General features: G+C 45.1%; 1 protein-coding gene across 2 annotated transcripts in view; it reads right to left on the minus strand.

Moving 5' to 3' along the window:
• Positions 1 to 283: 283 nt before the first annotated feature.
• The window catches only part of erc2 (ELKS/RAB6-interacting/CAST family member 2), a 60,657-nt gene continuing 38,580 nt past the window's right edge, over positions 284 to 22,360 (minus strand). The window contains exons 11-17 of one of the 2 annotated variants that reach the window (XM_038971004.1): positions 13,665 to 13,903; positions 8,410 to 8,542; positions 6,217 to 6,377; positions 5,745 to 5,892; positions 5,245 to 5,315; positions 4,636 to 4,708; positions 284 to 310 (exon numbers count right to left, since the gene is read on the minus strand). In XM_038971004.1, coding sequence (XP_038826932.1) covers positions 284 to 310; positions 4,636 to 4,708; positions 5,245 to 5,315; positions 5,745 to 5,892; positions 6,217 to 6,377; positions 8,410 to 8,542; positions 13,665 to 13,903 — 852 coding nt within the window. Of the gene's footprint in view, positions 311 to 4,635; positions 4,709 to 5,244; positions 5,316 to 5,720; positions 5,893 to 6,216; positions 6,378 to 8,409; positions 8,543 to 13,664; positions 13,904 to 22,360 lie in introns of both variants that reach the window. The other variant, XM_038970997.1, reaches the window with a different exon arrangement.

Consider the following 22,360-nt stretch of genomic DNA (forward strand, 5'->3'; position numbering starts at 1 on the left):
TTCAGCATCGTGGAATGGCTGTGGTCCTCCAATAGCAACTGAATCATCTACAAACAAGAGGGGGAGGGAGGGAGGGAGGGAGGGAGGGAGGGAGGGAGGGAGGGAGGGAGGGAGGGAGGGAGGGTTAAATATCAGTCAGCGAAACATTTTTTACCACAGCACACTCCTAACACAGAGAGAGAACAGAAGAGAAAAAAGGAAGAGAAAGAGAAAAGGCAGGAAGTTGTTTCAAAACATCTCACCCCTCAGAACAACATCAAAGCTTTGGTTGTCATGGAGACGATTACGCCCAAATGCCCTCCTCGTCATCCTATCGGTGACAGTGTTATATGGCCGGCAGAAAAGGTCAGCAGGAAGTGAAGAGAGTAGAAAGAAGTTAGTATAAGTCAAAGGTTATGTAAAGGATAGTCAACGAGGGGCTATGCATTCTATGGAAAATAATGAACTGCGTGGAATGTGGGTTCCACGACGCGCCGGCTATAGCTCCGTAGTGATGCCGTACAAAAACATGATTACAGTTTAAAACTGCAGTAAAAGCGCAGTAACTGCAGTCAACTGGGGTATTTTGGACGCAGAAATTGCAGAATAACTGCAATTGAACAGCAGCTATACTGCTCTGTAAATGCATAATTTTTATTTGGACGGAGTATTTGCAGCATACTGCAGTTATACAGCACTCTAACTGCAGTTATTACTGCACACTAACTTCAGTTATACTGTAGTGTACTGCAGTTATACTGCTCTCTGACTGTAATCTTTTAATTTTAATTACCATGAATTAAAAACAAATACAAAATAGCCTCAACAGCAAATTATTGCAGGATGTCCAAGGATATGCAGTAACACATTTGCCACTAGAAACATCCAATGAAGTAGTTAACAAGTTTACTAGATAGCTACAGTAGTTGCCTTAACCAACAAACAGACTTGCTAGTTTAGCTAACCAAACCATAAATCCACGCTTGCTATTATGAAAATCAAATTCCACAATGCCAATAATGTTTTCAAACGTATAACATTTAAGTGATAATGCCCGAGAAGCCGGTGTTTGAAGGATATATTGGCACGGGTGCTGTTAGGCCCGAGACGATGTTACCAACAAATTCAAATAATGATTGACATGTTTTAATAAAAAATTTAATTCTGATGAATTTATTCATACTATTTCATCCTTCCACAAGATATAGTCCCGAAACAAATCTAAGGTTGCTACCCAAGCCGGCTGGTCGTTCGTTCTATTGGTTCGGTTGCTATGTACATGGATGTGACCCAGTCGTTCGTTCTAAATGTTCCATTGCCATACTGGCTGGTAACGTTCTTGTCCCTTAATTGCTAGCTAGCCAACTACAGCTAACTTACAGTCAGGTCAAACAGTGCAGACAGAATAACAACAGTAGCTGCATTTGATTAAGCTGTTTTAAGGTGATATTTATTTGGATACATCCATAACACTGAGCTAATGAATCACAATTTGCCTGGCATAGAAAATATGCTCTCTCGTTAGGACACTGTTGTTCTGAAGAGTTAGCCAATAACACAGCTAACACAATAACTTATAAACTAAAGCTGGAAAGACTGCAAACTAGCTGCACTATGTTTTACCTTTTTTTCAATTCACATTTCTTTGAATATAATGGTCTATAAAAAAGTGGTCAGATGAAGCAGATGCTAAACTACAGGAATGTTTTGCTATCACAGACTGGAACATGTTCCGGGATTCTTCCGATGGCATTGAGGAATACACCACATCAGTCACTGGCTTTATCAATAAGTGCATTGAGGACGTGGTCCCCACAGTGACTGTACGTACATACCCCAACCAGAAGCCATGGATTACAGGCAACATTCGTACTGAGATAAAGGGTAGAGCTGCCGCTTTCAAGGTGCGGGACTCTAACCCAGAAGCTTACAAGAAATCCTGCTATGCCCTGCGACGAAACATCAAACAGGCAAAGCGTCAATACAGAGTTAAGATTGAATCATACTACACCGGCTCCGACGCTCGTCTTATGTGGCAGGTCTTGCAAACTATTACAGACTACAAAGGGAAGCACAGCCGCGAGCTGCCCAGTGACACAAGCCTACCAGACGAGCTAAATCCCTTCTATGCTCGCTTCGAGGCAAGCAACACTGAGGCATGCATGAGAGCATCAGCTGTTCCGGACGACTGTGTGACCACGCTCTCCGTAGCTGATGTGAGTAAGACTTTTAAACAGGTCAACATACACAAGGCTGCGTGGCCACACGGATTACTAGGACGTGTGCTCCGGTCATGTGCTGACCAACTGGCAGGTGTCTTCACTGACATTTTCAATATGTCCCTGATTAAGTCTGTAATACCAACATGTTTCAAGCAGACCACCATAGTCCCTGTGCCCAAGAACACAAAGACAACCTGCATAAATGACTACAGACCCGTAGCACTCGCGTTCGTAGCCATGAAGTGCTTTGAAAGGTTGGTAATGGCTCATATCAACACCATTATCCCTGAAACCCTAGACCCACTCCAATTTGCATACCGCCCCAACAGATCCACAGATGATGCAATCTCTATTGCACTCCACACTGCCCTTTCTCACCTGGACAAAAGGAACACTTACGTGAGAATGCTATTCATTGACTACAGCTCAGCATTCAACACCATAGTACCCTCAAAGCTCATCACTAAGCTAAGGATCCTGGGACAAAATACCTCCCTCTGCAACTGGATCCTGGACTTCCTGACGGGCCGCCCCCAGGTGGTGAGGGTAGGTAGTAACACATCTGCCACGCTGATCCTCAACACTGGAGCTCCCCAGTGTTGCATGCTCTGTCCCCTCCTGTACTCCCTGTTCACCCACGACTGCATGGCCAGGCATGACTCCAACACCATCATTAAGTTTGCAGACAACAGTGGTAGGCCTGATCACCGACAACAACGAGACTGCCGAAAGGGAGGAAGTCAGAGACCTGGCCGGGTGGTGCCAGAAAAACAACCTATCCCTCAACGTAACCAAGACTAAGGAGATTATTGTGGACTACAGGAAAAGGAGTACCGAGCACGCCCCCATTCTCATCGACAGGGCTGTAGTGGAGCAGATTGAGAGCTTCAAGTTCCTTGGTGTCCACATCAACAACAAACTAGAATGTTCCAAACACACCAAGACAGTCATGAAGAGGGCACGACAAAGCCTATTCCCCCTCAGGAAACTAAAAAGATTTGGCACGGGTCCTGAGATCCTCAAAAGGTTCCACAGCTGCATCATCGAGAGCATCCTGACTGGTTGCATCACTGCCTGGTACGGCAATTGCTCGGCCTCTGACCGCAAGGCACGACAGAGGGTAGTGCGTACGGCCCAGTACATCACTGGGGCTAAGCTGCCTGCCATCCAGGACCTCTACTACACCAGGCGGTGTCAGAGGAAGGCCCTAAAATTTGTCAGAGAACCCAGGTACCGGAGTGCCAAGTCTAGGACAAAAAGGATTCTCAACAGTTTTTACCCCCAAGCCATAAGACTCCTGAACAGGTAATCAAATGGCTATCCGGACTATTTGCATTGTGTGCCCCCCCCCCCCCCCCAACCCCTCTTTTTACACTGCTGCTACTCTCTGTTTATCATATATGCATAGTCACTTTAACTATACATTCATGTACATACTACCTCAATTGGGCCGACCAACCAGTGCTCCCGCACATTGGCTAACCGGGCTATCTGCATTGTGTCCCACCCACCACCCGCAAACCCCTCTTTTACGCTACTGCTACTCTCTGTTCATCATATATGCATAGTCACTTCAACCATATCTACATGTACATACTACCTCAACCAGCCCGACTAACCGGTGTCTGTATGTAGCCTCGCTACTTTTATAGCCTCGCTACTGTATATAGCCTGTCTTTTTACTGTTGTTTTATTTCTTTACCTACCTATTGTTCACCTAATACCTTTTTTGCACTATTGGTTAGAGCCTGTAAGTAAGCATTTCACTGTAAGGTCTACAACTGTTGTATTCAGCGCATGTGACAAATAAACGTTGATTTGATAATCCATAAAAATGATGCCAGCTGATTCATGATTTTGAATGGCTGAGAAACGCTGCCTGCCTGCCTCTCTCTCTCGTTCCGACTCCCAACCCCTACACTTTCATTACTATGGAACAGTTGGAGATCTAATTTGAATATTGAAACAGTAAGGTTTATACAAATCTCAGCTGTTGAAAACAAAATGTTTGTTTAAAAAAACCTGAGATAATGTCTCAATGCTTTTTATAGTGGAGATAAAGTTCATAATTTCCCTTCCTGATGAGATAGTGGATTGCGCAGTCAGAAGGAACAAAGTAAATACGCATTTTAACGTCCTAGATTTTGCCGGTGGTAAATTGTGCAATAGACACTGGCTGGAATGCGTTTTTAACCAATCAGCATTCAGGATTAGACCCACCCGTTGTATAAGTAATAATGAACTATAGCCATTGAACTCTACCATGCTGATATACCATGTGTTATAGGGAAATAATGCACAAAAGTACTTCACTACTGTATAGGGTGCCATTTGAGACACCGCGTAGATTTAGACCCACAATGCAACACTCTAGCTATTAGACCACCACACCACACCACAGAGATTGTAAACACAACAGAGGGAGACATCTGACCTGGTCAGGGGAGGGGCGATGGCCGGCATGGGGGGGTCCTCTGGCAGGCCCTGGTCCTCCGCGGTGGTGTGGGGGCGGGTGGCGGGGGTGCCCGCCGTGCTGTTGCGGGGCATGTGGAGGGTGGTGGGGGTGCTGCTGGGGATGTGGGTGCTGGGGGTGGGGGGCTTGCTGAGGGGGGCCGTGGGGGTGCTGCTGTGGATGCTGTTGTGGGTGCTGTTGGGGGTGCTGTTGTAGGTGGGGGTGCTGCTGCTGTGGTGGAGGCCCATGGGGGTGCTGTCCTGGGTGGGCGTGTTGTTGTTGTGGGTGTGGGTGCTGCGCTTGCTGCGGGTGCTGGGGCCGTGGTTGGTGTTGTTGGTGCTGAGGCGGGGGCTGTTGGGGATGCCCCTGTGGATGCTGCTGCGGATGAGGGGGGTACTGCTGTTGAGGCTGCTGGGGGTGTGGGTGTTGTTGGGGTGGGGGCTGGGAGTGCTGGGAGTGCTGGGAGTGTGGGGCATGTGGGTATGGGGGCTGTTGTTGCTGAAACAGTAGTGCTGCTGGGGGTTAGGAGGGTGCTGATACTGTAGCTGGGGGAGCTGAGCCTTGGGGCCCGGGTGGGGTTGGGGTTGGGTGTGGTGAGGAGGATGGGGTTGGTACTGGTCATCTTCATAGTTGTCTGCAATCAGCTTCATCCTGCTCTGTGTCTATGGAACAAAACACAAACATGTCAGTGCTACAATTTAACACGAGAGACCAAACACTGACTTAGTCATTATGACGACCTAATGACAAGGAATTGATCTAGTTAGAAGGGAGAGAGTAGCAACTGAGTAGTTGAAATAAGGTTAGAACGGACCACTGCTGCTATCGTGAGCAAGTCCTTCCTGCAAAATATACTTTTTGTATCTCCTGTATACATAAAGGCAGGGTTGGGGTCAAGTCCATTTCAATTCAGTCAATTCAGGAAGATAACTGAAATTCAAATTCAAATTTAAAATACTATTTAATTAGAAAGAAAGGGAATTGGAATATTAATTTTACTTACTGAATTGACTTAATTGAAATGGAATTGACATCAACCCTGAATAAAGGTTGAATACAAGGTCCACCTGCGTTTTGTCTCCAGTTCTGACCTGCTGTTTGAGTTGGTGCATCAGTCTGTCCTTCTCCCTCTTCAGAGCCAAAACCTCTTCCTGGGTCTTCTTCTTCCCAGAGGCAGACAACTCTAGCAGAGCGATGTTAGCGTCCTTCTCACTGATCGCTGCCAGCAGGGCCTGTTGCCTAAGGAGACAGAGGAAGAGTGAGAGAGTGAGCGAGAGAGAGAGGGAGAGTGAGAGATAGAGAGGAAGGGAGAGAGAGAGAGAGGAAGAGCGAGAGAGAGAGAGCGAGAGAGCGAGAAGACATGCCTCTTTCCACATCCAAAGATTGATCATGAGATGGCTTTTAATCATTCACAAGGCCAAGCAAGTTCTGGTTTATATTCTTGTACTACATGAATGATTTGACCGCAACCCCTCTTGAAAACCCTGAATGAATATAACATGATAATGTAGAATATCAATAGTTCTGCTCTGCTAATGTACAGTATGATTTCCTGTGACATACTTCATTTCCAGGATCTCCTCCAACTGTTTCCTGCGCTCCTGCCTCATGTTTGTCAGGTGACCGTCTCTCTCCTGCAGGGACTGCTGGGTAGACGAGAGGCGCTGCTTGGTGGCGTCCAGCTCCTGTCTGGTCCTCTCCAGGGTATTCATCATCTCCTCCAGCTGATACACAAACAGAGGATGTGATTACTCTCTCTCTCCCCAAATACCAGCCAATCTTAAAAAGCGCACGCACGCACACACACTTTCTCTAGTATGTGCTATAAATATACAGTGTGTTACTCTCTCTCTATCACTCTCTCTCTCTCGCTCTCTCTCTCGCTCTCTCTCTCGCTCTCTCTCTCGCTCTCTCTCTCTCTCGCTCTCTCTCTCTCGCGCTCTCTCTCTCGCGCTCTCTCTCGCTCTCTCTCGCTCTCTCTCTCGCTCTCTCTCTCGCTCTCTCTCTCGCTCTCTCTCGCTCTCTCTCGCTCTCTCTCGCGCTCTCTCTCGCTCTCTCTCTCTCGCTCTCTCTCTCGCTCTTTCGCTCTTCTACATGCACTACCTTGTTAAACTATGATGAGAAATCTTTCTCTTTCTGTCTCACACACACATACTATATATATATATACACTGCTCAAAAAAATAAAGGGAACACTTAAACAACACAATGTAACTCCAAGTCAATCACACTTCTGTGAAATCAAACTTTCCACTTAGGAAGCAACACTGATTGACAATACATTTCACATGCTGTTGTGCAAATGGAATAGACAACAGGTGGAAATTATAGGCAATTAGCAAGACACCCCCAATAAAGGAGTGGTTCTGCAGGTGGTGACCACAGACCACTTCTCAGTTCCTATGCTTCCTGGCTGATGTTTTGGTCACTTTTGAATGCTGGCGGTGCTTTCACTCTAGTGGTAGCATGAGACGGAGTCTACAACCCACACAAGTGGCTCAGGTAGTGCAGCTCATCCAGGATAGCACATCAATGCGAGCTGTGGCAAGAAGGTTTGCTGTGTCTGTCAGCGTAGGTTCCAGAGCATGGAGGCGCTACCAGGAGACAGGCCAGTACATCAGGAGACGTGGAGGAGGCCGTAGGAGGGCAACAACCCAGCAGCAGGACCGCTACCTCCGCCTTTGTGCAAGGAGGAGCAGGAGGAGCACTACCAGAGCCCTGCAAAATGACCTCCAGCAGGCCACAAATGTCCATGTGTCTGCTCAAACGGTCAGAAACAGACTCCATGATGGTGGTATGAAGGCCCAACGTCCACAGGTGGGGGTTGTGCTTACAGCCCAACACCGTGCAGGACGTTTGGCATTTGCCAGAGAACACCAAGATTGGCAAATTCGCCACTGGCGGCCTGTGCTCTTCACAGATGAAAGCAGGTTCACACTGAGCACATGTGACAGACATGACAGAGTCTGGAGACGCCGTGGAGAACGTTCTGCTGCCTTCAACATCCTCCAGCATGACCGGTTTGGCGGTGGGTCAGTCATGGTGTGGGGTGGCATTTCTTTGGGGGGCCGCACAGCCCTCCATGTGCTCGCCAGAGGTAGTCTGACTGCCATTAGGTACCGAGATGAGATCCTCAGACTCCTTGTGAGACCATATGCTGGTGCGGTTGGCCCTGGGTTCCTCCTAATGCAAGACAATGCTAGACCTCATGTGGCTGGAGTGTGTCAGCAGTTCCTGCAAGAGGAAGGCATTGATGCTATGGACTGGCCCGCCTGTTCCCCAGACCTGAATCCAATTGAGCACATCTGGGACATCATGTCTCGCTCCATCCACCAACGCCACGTTGCACCACATACTGTCCAGGAGTTGGCGGATGCTTTAGTCCAGGTCTGGGAGGAGATCCCTCAGGAGACCATCCGCCACCTCATCAGGAGCATGCCCAGGTGTTGTAGGGAGGTCATACAGGCACGTGGAGGCCACACACACTACTGAGCCTCATTTTGACTTGTTTTAAGGACATTACATCAAAGTTGGATCAGCCTGTAGTGTGGTTTTCCACTTTAATTTTGAGTGTGACTCCAAATCCAGACCTCCTTGGGTTGATAAATTTGATTTCCATTGATAATTTTTGTGTGGTTTTGTTGTCAGCACATTCAACTATGTAAAGAAAAAATTATTTCATAAGAATATTTCTTACACTAGGATGTGTTATTTTAGTGTTCCCTTAATTTTTTTGAGCAGTGTATATAAGCACACCTTTACATGCTGGCCTGAGTCCATGGTGTTGTCCTTTCGAGGATCCCCCATTATCTGACCAGGCTTCTTGTCCCCCTGGGGGCCTAGTTTGAGGTTGGGACCCCCCTTCTTAGTAACTTGCTCCTTGGCCTGCCTGGATAGAGTACCACAGAGGAGGTCAGAGTTCAACCCTCTACAGTCATACTACCCATCTTTATACTGCACCACTACCAGGACTACCGATACCAATCGTTCCTGATCATGTCCCTTTGTGTTGGGGAAACAACTTATGAGGCATTACTAATACTTTGTCTACTGCACGTTGTCTGTAGATACAGTATAACACGTGAACAAGACACACAGAACTCCAACAGCATAACACACATATAAATGTTAAACACAAGGTGACTGTGAGACTCAATAGAAACACGTAGAGATGGACACAACATACAACAGGAAACTCAGGTTAGACATACAGGTACTGTAAATTATACTGAAATGTTTATATAAAATCAATGAAAAACATTCTGGAGACATACAGGAAACATAATACAGGAGACATAAATGAGACACAGATGAGACATCGACAAGTCCATGTTAATATGTTCAGAAATGACTCACAGGATTAGGCAGCAAGAGTTAGAATGGGAGGGGGGTAGTTGCACCTCTCAGGTGGAAGAATGGAGGTGTAGGGTGTTGGTGCGGGGGTGCATGCCAAAAGGGGTTCGCTACTTACCTGGGAGCTAGGCTGCAGGCGGAGGAGAGAAAGAAGAGGAGGAGGAAGAGGAGGAAGGAGGGATGCCACGACAAGAGGAAGCAGCAGCACACACAGGAGACAGGAGGAAAAGAGGAGAAGAGTAAAAGAAACCATAGAAACGTTAGAATCATAACAGAAAAGATGAACGACAACAGAGGACCCAGAACCAGAAGAGGTTGGAGTGTATTCAGAGACAGACAGGGGAGATCATCATCATTAGAAGCACCAATGAGAGTCAGTCACTGAAGGACACAGCAGCCTGACAGACAAAGCTAATGCAGGATGCACAGGATACACCTTCTCCTCTGACAGCCAGGTTAGAACCCTGCCTGTGTATTAGCTGCTGGCTGCACAGCCTGTGAGTGCGGGCCGGGCATGCAGTCAGTCAGGACACCAGCCGGGCTAGAGAGAGGGGGAGCGAGCGGGGGTAGGCTAGGAGGAGGGAGGGGGACAATAGAGCTAGTGTATATAGACAGCAAGGCGGAGAGGAGCCCAAGTGGGCAAGGCAGCAAGGGAACCAGTATAGGGTGCCATGGCAGACAGACAGAGGGGACCAACCAACTGACTGACACCCCTGGGGACCAAACAAAACCAGACTCTGGGAGGATTGAGTAGAGGACATACAGACCCTACCTACTAAAGCAGCTCACTCACTGAGCAGAGCACAGTTGACCTGGAGCACAGCAGCTCTAGTCATGCAGGCCAGGCTACTAGGCTGAGCGCTAGCCTTTACATCTGGCACAGCAAGCTGGGCAGGGGAGTGGGCAGGGCAGGGGAGAGAGCACGGCAGGGCCGTGCAGGGGATAGGGCAGGGAGACCAGGGGAGAGGTCAGTGTAGAGGATGGGTTTCACTGTGAGTAGTAGGGTGGAGGTATTGAAGTATAAAGGGTGAGGGTGGTTGTGGGGGAGGATGAGGGGGCAGGCGGGCAGATGGGGAGTTGGAATGAGCAGGGGAAGCAGCGTGCTCATGGCAGGGGAAGGACTCAGCTCTAAAGACCTTCCTGCTGTACACAAGCTACACCAAACAGCTAACACACAAAATAACACATAAAAAGGTGTGTGTGTGTGTGTGGGTGTTTTTGTGTGTGTGTGTGTGTGTGTGTGTGTGTGTGTGTGTGTGTGTGTGTGTGTGTGTGTGTGTGTGTGTGTGTGTGTGTGTGTGTGTGTGTGTGTGTGTGTGTGTGTGAGAGTCTGGTTATGGTATATTTGTAAGGTACATGTACAATATGTGCATTTTCTACATTACAGATCCTATAATGGCATGCTGTTGTAATGACAGAGCTCATGTTAAAGGATGGGAACAGGGCATGTATAATTGAAAAGGAATACATATGTTATATATGTCAAAACTGACATATATGAGACATACAGTATATGAGAAATATATGATGTTATTATGGCTTGTATATGTACAACTGTATTTGTTTAATGTGTTTTTAAACATATGGACAAGTTCATTATTAGTACAATATACTGTATGTTTATGTTCATTCATACAGTACTACTGCAGATGATTGATTAGTTTGTGATATAGTTAGTTTAGTCATATACAGTGGCGTCAGAAAGTATTCACACCCCTTTTTCAAATTGTGTTGTGGTACATCCTGAATTTAAAATGGATTAAATAGTGTTTTGTTGTCACTGGCCTACACACAACACCACATCATGTCAAAGTGGAATTATGCTTTTCAAAATTTTTACAAATCAATTAACCCCTTTGTTATGGCAAGCCTAAATAAGTTCAGGAGTAAAAATGTGATCAATAAGTCACAATAAGTTGCATGGACTCACTCTATGTGCAATAATAGTGTTGAACATCATTTTTGAATGACAACCTCATCTCTGTACCCTGCACATACAACTATCTGTAAGGTCCCTCAGTCGAGCATTTCATTTCAAACACAAATTCAACCACAAAGACCAGGGAGGTTTTCCAATGTCTTGAAGAAGGCACAGTGATGCCGAAACGTTGGTGATTTACTCAATAAATTACTGGGAGTTTATATATAGAGTGTGCGACTCTCTTTATCTTTTATAGCTTATAGTTTTATTCGCCGTTAGTCAGCACCTCTACGTAAAATAATTTTCTCTGGGTGTGCGCCAGCTAATTTTTTATATTTGAGCATTCAACCACAAAGACCAGGGAGGTTTTCCAATGCCTGGCAAAGAAGGGCACCTATTGGTAGATGGGTAAAAATAAACAAAAGTAAACATTGAATATCCCTTGAGCATGGTGAAGATATTAACTACACTTTTGATGGTGTATCAATACACCCAGTCACTACAAAGATACAGGCGTCCTTCCTAACTCAGTTGCTGGAGAGGAATGGGGATGGAAAGATAGAAGCCTGTACAAAATAAAAATATTCCAAAACATTCATCCTATTTGCAACAATGCTCTAAAGTAATAATGCAAAAAACTGTGTCAAAACAATACACTTTTTGTCCTGAGTATTATGTTTGGGGCAAATCCAATACATTACGGAGTACCACTCTCCCTATTTCCAAGCATAGTGGTGGCTTCATCATGTTATGGGTATGCTTGTAAGTGTTAAGGACTGGGAAGTGTTTCAGGATAAAAAAGAAACGGAATGGAGCTAAGCACAGGCAAAATCCTAGAGGAAACCTGGTTCAGTCCGCTTTCCACCAGATACTGGGAGAGGAATTCACCTTTCAGCAGGACAATAACTAAAACACAAGGCCACATCTACACTGGAGTTGCTTACCAAGAAGACATTGAATGTTCCTAAGTGGCCGAGTTACATTTTTGACTTAAATCTGCTAAAAAATCTATGGCAAGACCTGCAAATGGCTAGCAATGATCAACACCTATTTTGACAGAGCTTGAAGAATTTTGAAAAGAATAATGGGCAAATGTTGCACAATCCAGCTGTAACCCAACACAATTTGGAATAAGGGGTATGAATAATTTATAGGAGGCACTGTATAACATTCCTTCTTTTCAATTTCCCATTCTCACCTTAGCTACTGAATCATAAAGGGTGTGCAGACAAGGGTGGAGAAGCAGGTTGAAGACATGCACACAATGATACAAACACATGCACATGCAACATAACACACACTCACACACAAAGCATGCACGCACACACACACACACACACACACACACACACACTCACACACAAAGCATGCACGCACACACACACACACACACACACTCACACACAAAGCATGCACGCACACACACACACACACACACACACACACACACACACACACACACACACACACACACACACACACACACACACACACACACACACACACACACACACACACACACAGATGCAGACTTTTGCAAAACTTCTGTCATGAAAGTTGCAAAACAGATCCAGTGATCTTTACATAACATGGACGAGCTGATGGGCTTCCAAATCAAACCAAAGAAATGAACAGATGAGAGCAGCAGAGAGCCCATAGCGTTGGTATAAAGATCTGTGGATCTCTCAGTCGTACAGACTGACAGCAGGCAGACCCGGACAGACAGACATACGGACAGGTGAGACCAGATGCAGGTGCAGTCGCAGTCGCAGACGTAAACCACGAGGGCAGCCGAGCTGAAGTGCCAGGGGCAGAGCACTCACTTTCCCAGGAAATCCCACACCATTCCCCCTATCTGCTGGGGGGCAGCGGGGGCAGCGGAGGACACAGGGGGGAGTGGGTCAGGGGGGGCTCTGCCACCGGGACCGTGGCGAGGGACAGGGCCGAGGCCGGGGCGAGGGACAGGGGCAGAGTGAGGGGGGCTAGGCCAGGGGTAGAAGGAGGAGGATGAGAAGGGTAAAGTGTTGGGTAGATACAGAGAGAGAGAGAGGAAAGAGGGAGATATAGTGGTAAGAAGAGGAAGAAAGAAAGAAAGGTGGAGAAAATGTTTAAGGGAGAGGAGGTGGATTGCCAGGAGTGAAGGGCAGCAGGAAAGAAGACATGGAGACACGGAGAGAGGAAAAAGGAGAGGTTGGCGTGAACAAGGAACATTTAAAAGAGGAAGATTTGGGAAAAGACGGTAAAGAAGAACAAAAACACTGTTAATTAATCCAACAGTCACATCATGAGTTTGGCACACGGAATATAATGGCACCGTATCACCGCCAGGGGGTGCTCATGAGCCAATCATTTACAGTTTGACCCACCTTGAGTGTCAGGACAGACCCTTTTCTGCAGTATTTTACATGACCACTTGGGTTCTTACTAAAATGGCCAATCCAAAGTCTAAAGATGAAATGTTTGGTTCATTAATGCTCTATGGACTATAAGTAGGACGCAGGTTGCCACCATTGGCTAGTACAGAACCCAGGCAGGGCAAAACATAGGAGAGCATGGATGGACACCAGAGCAGCACAGTACAGTCACAGACTCACAGGATGATGTAACACCCAATATACCATCAACACCAACAATAACAACAACAGGATAAGCGACTACGTCAAACTGCACAGGAGCACATGCACATACAAGCTCACTTACACAGAGGAACAGAAACAAAACGTAGCAACGCTATTACCTCTCCAGCTCGGCGATCTTCTTGTCCTTGTCGTTCTTCTCGCTCTCTACCTCTCGGAGAATGGTTAGTAGCCTCTCCACCTCCGCCTGTGCCTTGCCAGACTCCTCCTTGTAGTAGGACACTTCCTTCTCCAGGAGCTTGACCCGCTGTTCCCGCTCCCGCTCCACGTAGTCTGGGTTCCCCCTGGAGCCCAGCCCCGCCATCTGCTGCTGCTGTTGGACCTCGTGGACCTCGTGGGCCTTCTGCATGGTCATGGACGTGGGGAAACAGACACATACACACACACGCACACACACGGAAGCAAGTATGAACACACACACACACACAGAGGGGAGAGAACACAGAGCAGGCAAGCTCCACAGTCAGTCAGTTTCTTATATGAACTGCTCGTCTCCTCTCCTTTCCCTCTCCTCACTTCTCTTCTTTCGCTCTCTCTCTCTCTCTGTACTATTTGAATAGAGCATAGCGAACAGGTGGCATCAGAACCACTACTGGCTCATTAGCTCTGACTGAGACAGTCATTTGTTCCATTAAACAGTCCCGTGATCACAACTGAAGGCTGCTTATGCCTGTTACGATATGCTAATGCTAACAGGAAATACAAGCGAAATGGAAATTCTGTCATTAGTGTCATTAGTTTGCCTCCTTACAGACTCGCTGACCTCATGACAATAACTTTTCAGGAGCCAAAGCAGACTGTTTCCCATACACAGATTAATAAGCCTAGTCCTGGACAAAAGACCACTTTCAATGGAGATTCAACATTTAGCATGAATTCCTTTTAGTCCAGGAGTCAGCTTAATCTGGGATGGGGGAAACAGGCCCTGCGTGTACAGGAAGGACTAGGGCCTGTTTACACAAAGCATCTCAGAGTTGGAGTGCTGATCTAGGCTCCTCACCTGTCTATACGATCTTATTCCTTATGATCTCAAAGGTTAAACTGATCATAGATCTGCGCTCCTACTCTGAGATGCTTTGGGAATTTAGGCCCTGGTTATAATCTCTAGGTATAATCACTGTCATCTCTCCTCTCTTATCCCTCTGGATAATCACACCGTATCACCTGTAGTGTGTCCAAGTCACTGAACTGGGATAGGGTTTTGACCATCATACAGTACAAATTGAACAGCTTGAGTCCTCTTCTAAACACACAAAACAGATCAGAAGTACACATCACCTCTGAAACATCATATGGCCACGCTGACAGTCACAGAGCAACACCACAGACCCAGCACAAGAGCTAATGCAACGAGAGAGCATACTGTATCTAGACAAATATACACCACCACAGTAAGCCACTTCAACCACTGCCAATGTTAGAAGGGTAATATTACGCCTCTATTAAATTGACCACTTATCAACGTGTAGACAGTGAAGCGAGCCAAACAGTGACGATAAAACAAAGCATGCGATAATCAGGAGGACCAATCACAGCATGCAAAGCAAGTCCAACACAGCAGGGAAGACAGTCTTTGCAATGCTTTCCCCGTGAACAGAGTCAGGTCAATCCAGCAGTGACAACAAGTGACATATTTCAAGCATGAGGAGTAAGGTCAGAACGAATAGTTTGGGGGAATCTAATGCTCTTAGCTGCGGGTGGGGTTTGGTGCGTACCTCTAACTGACATGAGATTTGAGTGTGAATCCCAAATGGCACCCTATTCCCTACAGTGTACTACCCTATAGGCCCTGGTCAAAGGTAGTGCAGTATAGGGAAAGGGTGCTGTTAGGAACACACCCTTATAGGCCCTGAACAGGTATGCACGGCCTATTGCTACACTAACATTGGTTAATTATTAAATCCAAGTTTGTTTAAACAGAGTTGTACAGAGCTGATGGATATCTTGGTATCTTACTATTAATCATAAGTCATGATGACGGATGTGAGAACACGATAGAAGAGGAAGAAACTGTCCATAACTTTCAGCTAATTCTCTTTTTTTTGCTAGGAATATTTGTAAGAAAATCACATTATACCACCATTGCACCGGTCTTAAAACAATTATTTCTTACAGAGACCAAGGGTTGAGCGTCAACAATGGAGTAGGCCTACTATCAAGACGGCAAAAAAACTAGCCCAAACTGTACAGTCATAGAGACATCTAGCTATGCTTAGCTATGCAAAATGCTAAGCAAAATGCTAAGCTAAATGCTAAGCAAAATGCTAAGCTAAATGCTAAGTTAAATGCTAAGTTAAATGCTAAGCTTAAAGCTTAAAGGAACTGACAGCTTTTTCACTACTTTACAGATATGAAACAAACAGACAATCATAATATCAGTCAAAAATATAAAATTCCCAATTCATGCTACGAAACCAACTTTATAAGAGGTTTTGAAAAATAGGTTCTATTTGACTCAACATTCCATGACGTACACTAAAGCCTTGTTGGCAGAATAGACAGATGTTGTTCAATGCATGATTCATATAATTCACCAATACACTGCTTGATAGTCCAAAGAATATTGCTATTAGTTTGTAAATCACAGCTGGCCTGGTACATTGTTTGCTGCCTCCATTCGGGATGCACTGTTTCAGTTTCAATGACTCTATTTTGGACAAAAATGAATGTAACTAAGGCTGGGAACGTCAATACAATCAAACTAGCAAGGGCAATGATCACAAGTCAGTCATCACTTGGTAAATAGGCTAGCGTATCTATTTATGTAGCAAGCTAAAAACACAGAGCCTAACATTAGCTAGATAGCTAGCTAGCTGCTAGGAGGATGTCATGTCATTGGAGGCGAGGGTGAGTGACTGACTTGCTCCCCTCATATCGTTTTTCGGTGGCTATACACAGCTAGAGATGCAGGTGTCATTTGGTTAGCTAGCAAGAACTTGAGCGACTGTTATCCAGATTGCATATCTCTTGCATTCGCACATTCACTCTGGCTATCTACTCCGATTTCAGAGCACTCTCGTATGAGTTTGCCAGAGCACAGAAGAACTGATGAATTTACGCAATACACACTGAATATGACCGGTGTCAGTAAACACAGGCAAAACAAGTAGTCACGAATGCTCTAGTTAACAGCCTAGCTAACCAGCTCTGCTAGAGGTGAGTAAAATGGTCAGAGTGAGGTGTTCTCTCATTTCTGTCTGGAAGTAGATAGCTAGCAAGCTAGCCAACTTTAGCCAGGCAGGCAAGCTGCAGAAGGACAAGTAGGCTATAATTCCCCATCGTTTATCAGTGGTATTTTGATGGCCAACTAGCTGAAAAAGTTTGAGAGGGTTAATCTACTTCATTATATCTTAGCTCATCTTGCTCTGGCGAGCATTAGTTGTTGATCTTGTTGTTGTTGATGTGCCTAACTGAGGGACAGAGAGACTACCTTTTAATGGTTGTGAGAGCTTCAAGTTCCTTGGTGTCCACATCACCAACAAACTAACATGGTCCAAGCACACCAAGACAGTCGTGAAGCGGACACGACAAAACCTATTCCCCCTCAGGAGACTGAAAAGATTTGACATGGGTCCTCAGATCTTCAAAAGGTTCTACAGCTGCACCATCGAGAACATCCTGACTGGTTGCATCACTGCCTGGTATGGCAACTGCTCGGCCTCCGACCGCAAGGCACTACCGAGGGTAGTGTGAACGGCCCGGTACATCACTGGGGCCAAGCTTCCTGCCATCCGGGACCTCTACACCGGGCGGTGTCAGAGGAAGGCCCAAATAATTGTCAAAGACTCCAGATACCCTAGTCATAGACTGTTCTCTCTGCTACTGCACGGCAAGCGGTGCCGGAGTGCCAAGTCTAGGTCCAAGAGACTTCTAAACAGCTTCTACCCCCAAGCCATAAAACTCCTGAACATCTAGTCAAATGGCTACCCAAACTATTTACATTGCCCCCCCTCCCCTCTCCACACCACTGCCACTCTCTGTTGTCATCTATGCATAGTCACTTTAATAACTCTACCTACATGTACATACTACCTCAACTAACCAGTGCCCCCACACATTGACTCTGTACCAACATCCCCCTGTATATATTGTTATTTATTACTGCTGCTCTTTAATCACTTGTTACTTTTATCTCTTATTCTTTTCTACATTTTTTGAAACTGCACTGTTGGTTAGGGGCTCGTAAGTAAGAATTTCACTGTAAGGTCTACATCTGTTGTATTCGACGCATGTGACTAATACAATTCGATTTGATTTGATTTGATTGATTAACAGGACTGTAAAGTACCCAAATGTAAGAGGACTCCCGTGGTATTGATGCATTTGCAGAAATCCATTCAGGTGTATTTTGTGTCTTTTGGCGAATGCGTTCTAGTAATCTAAAGTTGCACTGTTGCAAATGCCTGTAAACACACAGTCCAGTTCAAAGTGAATGATGGTAGGCCTGTTTGCACAAAGGCCTACTGTAGCTCTGATTGGCCATGGTGCCCCGATCTGCGTAGACTCCGGTCCTGGACGAGACGGATGTTTTTATTCGTTTTTATTTACTGCTGTGTCTGTTAATTGTCCAAAAGCACGGCCGCTTTCCCACTCTATGTTACTATAGAATTTTCACAAATGCCTTAGTATACAGTTGAAGTCGGAAGTTTACATACACTTAGGTTGGAGTCATTAAAACTCATTTTTCTACCACTCCACAAATGTCTTGTCAACAAACTATAGTTTTAGGAAGTCAGTTAGGACATCTACTTTGTGCATGACACAAGTAATTTTTCCAACAATTGTTTACAGACACATTATTTCACTTATAATTCACTGTACACAATTCCAGTAGGTCAGAAGTTTACATACACTAAGTTGACTGTGCCTTTAAACAGCTTGGAAAATTCTTCTGAAAGGCTAATTTACATAATTTGAGTCAATTGGAGGTGTATCTGTGGATGTATTTCAAGGCCTACCTTCAAACTCAGTGCTTTTTTGCTTGACATCATGGGAAAATCAAAAGAAATCAGCCAAGACCTCATAAAAAAAATTGTAGACCTCCACAAGTCTGGTTCATCCTTGGGAGCAATTTCCAAACACCTGAAGGTACCACGTTCATCTGTACAAACAATAGGACGCAAAAACACCATGGAACCACGCAGCCGTCATACCGCTCAGGAAGGAGCGTTATGTCTCCAAGAGATGAACATACTTTGGTGCGAAAAGTGCAAATCAATCCCAGAACAACAGCAAAGGACCTTGTGAAGATGCTGGAGGAAACAGGTACAAAAATATTTTTATCCACAGTTAAACGAGTGCTATATCGACATAACCTGAAAGCAAGGAAGAAGCCACTGCTCCAAAATCACCATAAAAAAGCCAGAATACGGTTTGCAACTGCACATGGGGACAAAGATTGTACTTTTTGGAGAAATGTCCTCTGGTCTGATGAAACAAAAATAGAACTGTTTGGCCATAATGACCATCCTTATGTTTGGAGGAAAAGGGGGGAGGTTCCAAGCCGAAGAACACCATCCAAACCATGAAGCACGGGGATGGCAGCGTCATGTTGTTGGGATGCTTTGCTGCAGGAGGGACTGGTGCACTTCACAAAATAGATGGCATCATGAGGTAGGAAAAGTATGTGGCTATATTGAAGCAACATCTCAAGACATCAGTCAGGAAGTTTAAGCTTGGTCGCAAATGGGTCTTCCAAATGGACAATGACCCCAAGCATACTTCCAAAGTTGTGGCAAAATGGCTTAAGGACAACAAAGTCAAGGTATTGGAGTGGCCATCACAAAGTCCTGACCTCATTCCTATAGAAAATGTGTGGGCGGAACTGAAAAAGCTTGTGCGAGCAAGGAGGCCTACAAACCTGACACAGTTACACCAGCTCTGTCAGGAGGAATGGGCCAAACTTATTGTGGGAAGCTTGTGGAAGGCTACCCAAAATGTTTGACCCAAGTTAAACAATTTAAAGGCATTGCTACAAAATACTAATTGAGTGTATGTAAACTTCTGACCCACTGGGAATGTGATGAAATAAATAAAAGCTGAAAGAAATCATTCTCTCTACTATTATTCTGACATTTCACATTCTTAAAATAAAATGGTGATCCTAACTGACAGTCAGGAATTGTGAAAAACTGAGTTTAAATGTATTTGGCTAAGGTCTATGTAAACTTCCGACTTCAACTGTATGTAATTCCCAAACATTCCAAGAACTCATGAAAATTTGAAAATGACCATATCTAAGTGCTCGCTTGTCAGAAAATGTTTAAAACGTGTCATATTCTTCCTGGGGGTGTATATGAACTGATTTTAATACGATTTCATGTTGATAAAATGCTGTCAGTTCCACTTTAATGTTAAGCTCACCAAGAACAGAGGCGAATATCCAACTCCCAAAAAATATACTTTTTTTTACATTAATATTAAATGCCTAACTCATAATATGAGTGTAGTTGGAAAGCTAAATCATACTCATTAAGTGCAAAGGTCAACATGCATAATACATGATGTGAAAGATACACCAGTGACAGTGTAACCGGGTCCATGTGACCATGACATGATCACCCACTAGTTAGATAGCACGTTCCAGGATTTTAAGGTGGACTTTGGTGGGCGGAGGGTGTCCTCATGCTTTCAATATGTGCCACCACAGAGAGCTCCGGGGCGGAGAAGGACTTACAGGGTTGTTCATCTGACTGAACAGCTGCTCTGCTTGCTACATTGCAAAGGAAAGTGGTGAAGGGGGGGGAGACGGGGGAAACGAGGTGGGAGGGGGAGGGGGGAGACCCGGGGAAGATAGCATTAGCATGTAGCTCCATTAGCCAGAGGAGAGTGGAAACAGCAGGATCAGGGTAGAACAGACTAGCCTGGTGCCAGATCTGTTTGTGCTCTCTCGTAAACTCCTATATGGTCAATGTCATTCCAAACAGACAATGACCAAGGGAGTTGGCGAGACAGCACAAACTGTTCCTGGACCAAGCTAAGAACAGACATGTTACATGTTAAATGTTACATGTTAAAGCAGTATCAATACAGAGAACACGTTTACTGTATATGTTGAACAGTATGTTGAGACCATAGAAACAGAATTACACACAATATGGCCGCCGGTCCACCCATCGTGGAACATTGACTTGAAAGGGGATTCCCGTTCTAGTAATTCTATTTCTATGGTTGAGACAGCCAGGACCACTGGAGAGGAACAGAGGGAGGAGGAGGACACAGTATGGGTGTTTATGGGACAGAGAGACACACAGGGGAGATCTGATGGACATCTTTGCTCCCCCATCTCAGTGGTTCTACGGTGTTGTAGGAAACTTATCTGAACGTTATTAACTCTGATCCAGTTTTCGCATTCTATCACTATAGGAATGTATATGAACAGGTGTTTGTTGTCGCTGATGAGAGGGTTTTAACAAGCAGCGTATTCAAATGAGGGATTGGACATTTTCACAATGTTGCTGCAGCGTTGTGTGTGTGTGTGTGTGTGTGTGTGTGTGTGTGTGTGTGTGTGTGTGTGTGTGTGTGTGTGTGTGTGTGTGTGTGTGTGTGTGTGTGTGTGTGTGTGTGTGTGTGTGTGTGTGTGTGTGCTAATAGTAGCAGCAGCAGCATTGTGAAAAGGGTGTGTTGGCAGAGACTGGGGTATATATCAGACATGCTTATTAGTAGAGAATGCTTCAGAGTTATCCTCCATGACAGATAAAACATGGCAGGTTTTACCACACTCAAGTCCAGTAACCAGCAGGGATAGCACATATAACCAGATTTAAACCAAAATGGTCTTGAATTGAGGATGTTGTTGTATTATAGAGTAGCAATTAAGATTAGTGAAGCAATTTTTCCATAATTGGATATGCTTGAATAATAAGTGATTTAATTAAAGGGGAAATTAAGTATTTTCCAACTTAATGTTAGATGGTTCCTAATACTGAATGTCGTCTATGGGCCAGGAGAATCTGTAATCCATGGTTTGGGTTTTCTTTAAAAAGCCACTACAAATGTACACTAACTTGGCCACAACTAGCGAACAAAAATAGAACGGAAGTGATAGGGGCAACTGTGCAATACTGAACATTACCTTTAATGTGACTATGCCTGCCAGCTGGACTTGATGCATGGTAAATTAAAAGTCTTCATCAGATGTACAGGCATAACACTGTCTACAGGTTTAGATTGAATTGTAAGAATGCAACCGAAGAGAAGCAGATTAGTAATGGAGAAAAGGGATCTCTTCCACTTGTTTCACTGAACCATTTAACCATTTACTGGCAGAATATTGCACAATGGACTTTAGTTTCTCTCCAAATATCAAACATAAGTAAGCTTTGTACCTAACAATGTTAATTTAAATCCTTGCCATCCCTTTAACAGGGATTCTAACAGTGATTTTAACTGTGACGGACTTAAACATTGAGGCCGTCCCAAATGAGTTGTTCAGGTTGTCATCGCTAGTTTACGTAATAAACATCAATGTACACCAGTGGAGGCTGCTGAGGAGGGAACAGCTCATAATAATGGCTGGAATGGAGCGAATGGAATGTTATCATGCACATGGAAACCATGTGTTTGGCGTATTTGATACCGTTCCACTAATTCCGCTCCAGCCATTACTATGAGCTCGAACTCCCAAAATAAGGTGCCACCAACATCCTGTGCTGCACACTGTAAAAAGTGGGACGGCACTGCTGTTCACCTGAAGTGCTTTTTCTGATTGGTATGGTCCAAAATGTCACTTTGGTTCGTTATTGCTACCAATTGGTAGTTACAGTCTTGTCCCATCGCTGCAACTCTCGTACGGACT

This window comes from Salvelinus namaycush, chromosome 2, assembly GCF_016432855.1.
Source record: "Salvelinus namaycush isolate Seneca chromosome 2, SaNama_1.0, whole genome shotgun sequence".
Taxonomy (NCBI): Eukaryota; Metazoa; Chordata; class Actinopteri; order Salmoniformes; family Salmonidae; genus Salvelinus; species Salvelinus namaycush.